The sequence below is a fragment of the Ictalurus punctatus genome, chromosome 11 (assembly GCF_001660625.3).
Source record: "Ictalurus punctatus breed USDA103 chromosome 11, Coco_2.0, whole genome shotgun sequence".
Taxonomy (NCBI): Eukaryota; Metazoa; Chordata; class Actinopteri; order Siluriformes; family Ictaluridae; genus Ictalurus; species Ictalurus punctatus.
Genome location: NC_030426.2, coordinates 1,833,079 through 1,838,883, shown reverse-complemented (window position 1 = coordinate 1,838,883; position 5,805 = coordinate 1,833,079). Strand labels below are relative to the sequence as shown.

At 50.0% G+C, this 5,805-nt stretch overlaps 1 protein-coding gene across 1 annotated transcript; it reads left to right on the top strand.

Annotated features, from left to right (window-relative positions):
• Positions 1 to 230: 230 nt before the first annotated feature.
• LOC128634036 (uncharacterized) lies at positions 231 to 5,267 on the top strand (the record flags this gene model as incomplete). The annotated part of the gene is given in 8 exon segments (XM_053683820.1): positions 231 to 416; positions 621 to 700; positions 2,957 to 3,151; positions 3,456 to 3,680; positions 3,682 to 4,039; positions 4,232 to 4,355; positions 4,358 to 5,032; positions 5,035 to 5,267. Coding segments are annotated over 8 exon segments (2,076 nt in total), but the record flags the coding sequence as incomplete, so codon positions are not given.
• Positions 5,268 to 5,805: the final 538 nt, after the last annotated feature.

The following is a 5,805-nucleotide window of genomic DNA, read 5'->3' as shown; positions in this document are numbered from 1 at the left end:
GAAGACTGGTTGATCTGTTCCCAGTCAAGGGTAGATGCCCTCAGAGAATCAGCATTGCTGGTCTCCCATGTTACCAAGCTAGGGCTTACAGTGAATTATGGAAAGAGCTCTCTGATGCCCAATCAGCAACCTGAATCTTTTCTAAGACATTTGGTGCGTTCATTTACAATTATAACCAGAAAGGAGTTATGGCTTCTGAAAGACTACCGAAACCTAAATCTTCACTGAGCATGACGAGTCATGGCGACAAGCTACTGCTGGACCTGGAAAATCTCCGCACCACTTTAATCACGGAGCTAACATCTACCATCGCAGTACAGGTGAAAGCAGCTATTGACTCAGCTTTGGCCCCAGTTGTTGCCTCTTTTGAGAGTTTTAAATCGGGCATTGAATCACAAGGACACCGTATTGATGAGGTTGACTAGCACCTGAACGATTACAGTGACCGCATTGTAGCACTGGAACAGACGGTGCTAAAGCTAACTTCGGCTAACAAACAACTCACCGATAAAATGGGCGACCTGGAGTCCCGCTCAAGGCACTGCAATCTCCGGGTTGTTGTTATTCCGGAACGAGAAGAAGGGAGTGATCCGGTAACGTTTATGTCAAAATTTTTCCAGGATGTCCTCAGCTCGGAAATCTTCCCAACCGCTCCATTGCTGGATAGAGTGCACCATATTGGCCCCATGCCCTCGGAGGAGTGAGAGAATCAGAGGCCCAGAGTGATGACTGTGAGATTTCACTACTTTCATGACAGAGAAAAAGTTGTTTTGGAACTGGAATCAACTTTTCCATCAGGGCCGTAAGGTCTTCATCTTTCCTGACTTCAACTCTAGTATCGCTAAGAAGAGGGCGGCCTTTGCTGCGGTAAGAAACAGCTTGCGTGAGAGAAATTTGCGGTTTTCTCTCAGATACCCTGCTCGCCTTCGGATAGACCCTGGTGATGAGAGGCTGCAATTCGACTGTCCCCAAAAAGCACAACTATGGTTTAATGAACGGTTTCCTCCATCTTAATCTGCCTACATGACAGTTAACCAACTTATTAATACCTGTAATGTGACTGTAAAACTACGCTGGTGTGGGCAACTATATAAGTTTCCAGGCGGGGAGGGATGCTGTTTTGTTGGGGGTTTTTTTTGCTTGTTGTTTTTTTTTCCCTTTTTTTCATTTTTCCCCTTTCCTACTGATATCAACCTCTCTGTACTCCATTCTATATTAATCTAAATTTATGGAAAATACCCGAAGTTCAATCAGATTCCTAAGTTGGAATGTGAAAGGTCTGAATGGTCCTATTAAAAGATCCAAGATTCTGACACATTTAAAACTACAAAAACCTGACGTTGCATTTCTTCAGGAAACACATCTCAGTCTCAGGGATCAACGCAGACTCCAAGCTCGCTGGACATTGCATATGTTCCACTCCAAATTTGATTCCAGGTCCAGGGGAGTTTCTATTCTGATAAGTAAGACTGTGCCCTTTTCTTTTGATAAAGTTATTTCCGATGTAAATGGTAGATTTGTGATTGTGGAAGGGAAAATTTCACAGATGCCAGTAGTTCCCTTTCAAAGGGAACTTCGACGTTGCATTTATAGGCCTGCCATGATCAGATGACGTGGCAATTAAGCGTGTCGTATGATATATATACGGAACCTGTGAACCATGCCGCCAGCCTAATTATCTTCAGCGAGACTGCATGTCTGTTGTTTGTGCGACAAAAGAAAAAGAAACACTTAATTTCTACTCTATATTTCTCAATATCTCTCAACTTTTCTATCCCTTTTTTAGAAAAAGAAAAGAAAAGAGAGTGAAAGAATGAGCGAGAGGGATTTAGGAAGTGTGTTACGCCTTGCTCCCGGTTCATCACGGGAGGAGCGGGACACACTTTCTGCGTGAAGTGTTTGGGCGTAGAGCATGCTACAGCAGCCCTCGAGGGGTCTGACTGTCAGCATTGTGAACGTTTCACGATTAGGCAACTACACTCTCGGCTCGCTCTCTTCTCGTCTGAAGGGAGTTGGGTTTCAGAGCCGCTGCCGAGGCAGCCAGCCGGCTCAGGTCCTGGGGTTCTTGTATGGATTTGGAAGAAGAGTCGGAGACGAGCGCTGCTCTGTCTCTTGCTCTGTCTTAAGGGTCCGGCTCTCCGCCTGACCTTAGAGCTCGTGTCGCGACTCCTCCTTCCCCTATGGAAAGCCAAAACACCCTCTCTGACTCCGAGGAGTCGGTAGAGGGTGCTATTGCACCAAAAAGCGACAGCGGCTCTCAAGCATATAAAGAGCTGCTTGAGGTAATCACTAGGGCAGTTCAAAAGTTGAATATAGGCTGGCCCGGGGAAGAGGAAGTGGCTCGTAGCAGGCTGGATGATCGTTTCCTCTCCAGTGAAAATAAATATAAAACTCCCTCACACCACAGAAAACTCCCCTTTTTCCCAGAAGTGCATGAAGGGATATCACACTTCTGGAGAAAGCCAAACACTAGCCATGTTTATAACCCCGCAACGTCTTATTACTCAGCCATCATGGGGAGTGAGCAGCACGGCTATGTAGCGATGCCAAAGGTGGAGGAGGTGCTTGCGAGCCACCTCTCTCCATCAATGGCAAGTAATTTAGTGAGGCCAACTTTACCTTCGAAGCCATGTAAAGCCACTTCGGCGTTGGTGGGCAAAGCCTATGCGGCAGCGGGTCTTGCTTATGGGTCCCTGCATACAATGTCAGTGTTGCAGGCCTACCAAGCAGACCTGCTGAGTGAGCTAGATACTGGTGAGGGAATTGGGCCCGAGGCAGTGGCAGAGCTGTGCCGCGCCACAGATTTATCTCTCTGGGCGACCAAACAAACGGGCCGCCATATCGGCCGTTCAATGGGTAGCCTGGTTGTGGCAGAGAGGCACCTATGGCTGAACCTCTCAGAGATGGGGGACAAAGATAAGGTCTCCTTGCTGAACGCCCCTGTTAAACCTTCCAGCCTGTTTGGTGGTGCGGTCAATGTCATTGCCGACAGGTTTCGTGAGGCAAACGGCGGCATTCAGCCAGTTCCTTCCCCGTCGTGTCGAGTTTGCACGGGCCTCCATGAGTGGATCCCGGGCCAGCGCTGGTGCCAGGGAGACACAGAAGACGAGTGTGGCGGCCTGCCTCACCCGCAGAAAGCCAGGGGGACTGGGTGGCCACAGCCACAGCCTGCTAAGAGGCCTGATCTAAGAATGAACATAAAAGCAAAGCAGGCAAGGAAGGAACAGTCCTGATGAGCCATGGAGGGACGTATCAGGGGACATGAGGCTGCTAGGGCAACTAGCCCCCAGTGCTACTCTAGGGCCTGTCCTGGCCAAGGCCATCCCATGTTTTCAGTCTTCTCTGGTCAGCAAGCTGTCACAGGGCGACGGAAATCTGATGCTTTCCCTCCAACGAAATGTGGAAAAGCTAACATCACTGAAAGACCATTTGGCAGTGTGGAAACTACTGCCAAATGTGTCCCCATGGGTTATGTCTACCATAGAAAAGGGTTACCGGGTCCAGTTCAGTGCTCGACCCCCCCGGTTCAGAGGTGTGCTCACCACAGTTGTCAGCACAGAGCAGAGCCCAATGTTAGCGCAGGAAATAAGTTCCCTTTTGGACAAAGGGGCCACAGAACATGTACCCCGTTCCTTAAGGGAGGGAGGTTTTTACAGCCATTATTTCCTGCTTCCGCAAAAAAGAAGGGAGTATGCGGCCAATTTTAGATCTGCGTCATCTGAACTGTCCTCTTCGGACATACAGGTTCAAGATGCTGACGCTCAAACCTATCGTGCCACAGATTCAGTCCGAGGACTGGTTTGTGTCGATAGATCTGAAAGATGCATATTTCTACATAGGAATATGGCCCAGTCACAGGAAGTTCCTGAAGTTTGCGTTTGGTGAAAACACATACCAATTTCGGGTTCTTCCCTTTGGGCTAGCTTTATCCCCTCGCACCTTCACAAAGTGCCTGCATGCTGCTCTGGCTCCCTTGCAACTCCGGGGAATCCATGTACTGAACTACCTGGACGACTGATTAATTCTAGCACGATCCAGGGAACAGGCGGTTCAACATTGAGATGTTGTTCTTGCCCACATGAGGAGCTTGGGGCTCAGGTTGAACCTCAAGAAAAGTATGCTTTCTCCAGGGCAGAGGACAACTTTTCTAGGGGTTATATGGGATTCTACTACAATGAGGGTGTTTCTATCCCCAACACACGTACAATCAATCCTATCGACTTTGAGCAAGATAAAGCTAGGTCTGGGCATCCCCTCCAGCCTTTACGAGAGGCTGTTGGGCCTTATGGCAGCAGCAGCCAACGTCATACCGTTGGGCCTATTGCACATGAGACCATTTCAGTGGTGGCTGAAAAGTCGGGGATGAAACCTCTGAGAGTATTCAGTGTCACGCGGCGATGCCTACGTGCTCTGAGTATTTGGAGGTGTCCGTAGTTCCTAGCCTCATGTCACACTCTAGGGGCGTCCCCTTACCACAAGACGGTAATGACAGACGCGTCCCTCACGAGCTGGGGTGCAGTCTTAAATGGCTGTCCAGCTCACGGTCTTTGGAGCGGCCCTCATCTGGAGTGGCATATAAATCGCCTAGAGATGCGGGCCGTATTGCTAACACTGAAGTTCTTTCTTCCTCAGTTGAGAGGTCACAATATGCTAGTTGTGTCAGACAACACAGCTGTGGTCTCATATATCAACCACCAGGGAGGGTTACGTTCACGCCCCCTGTTCAGGCAGGCGCAACTAATCCTTCTCTAGGCAGAGGGAAAGCTCTTGCCAGTGAGTGCAATGTACATTCCAGGCAGCCGGAATGTAGGGGCAGACATCCTGTCGAGGCAGGGGCCGAGGCCCGGGAGTTGGAGGCTCCATCCACACGTGGTGGAGTCCATATGGCAGAGGTTCGGACAAGCGGAAGTGGATGTGTTCTCCTCCAAGGAGACAACACACTGCCCTCTGTGGTTTGCCCTCACTCCTCCTGCACCACTGGGGCTGGACGCCATGGTGCACACGTGGCCGAAGTCACGTCTATATGCCTTCCCCTGATCGCTCTGCTCCCACAAGTTCTAGAGAGAGTTCGCCAAGACCGTCTACGTCTGCTGCTAGTAGCACCTTATTGGCTATATTATCGAATATGGTTCTCGGAGATAATGTCCCTGCTCGATGGCACTCCTTGGGAGATTCCCATCCGCAGGGACCTACTGTCTCAAGCGGGAGGGCTGATTTATCACCCTCGGCCAGAACAATGGAAACTGTGGGTCTGGCCCCTGAGGGGCACCAGCTCATAGATTCTGGTCTCACAACTGAGGTTGTAGAGACCATGTTAAGAGCACCATCCACAAGGAAATTGTATGCACTCAAGTGGTGGCTTTTTGTCTTGTGGTGTGAGGAACGTCAGCTAGACCCAGTGAACTGTGCAATAGCTACAGTCCTGGAGTTCTTACAAGAATGTTTCTCAGCAGGGTTGGCTCCTTCTACAATCAGGGTTTACGTGGCCGCCATTTCGGCCAGCCACACCCCTGTTGATGGAGCCTCTGTGGGGCAACATCGTCTCACTTCGAGGTTCATGCGTGGTGTCAGATGGCTGAGGCCCATCTGCAGGCCACGAATACCTTCCTGGGACCTTTCTGTGGTCTTGGAAGGTCTGTCAGGGGCCCCATTTGAGCCCTTAGAGTCAGCCTCTGAGAAGCTTCTGACTCTAAAGGTAGCTCTTCTACTGGCCCTGACATCTTTCAAGAGAGTGGGAGATTTACAAGCTCTCTCGGTTGCCCCCTCCTGCCTTGACTTTTCCCCTGGACTAGCCAAGGCCTTCCA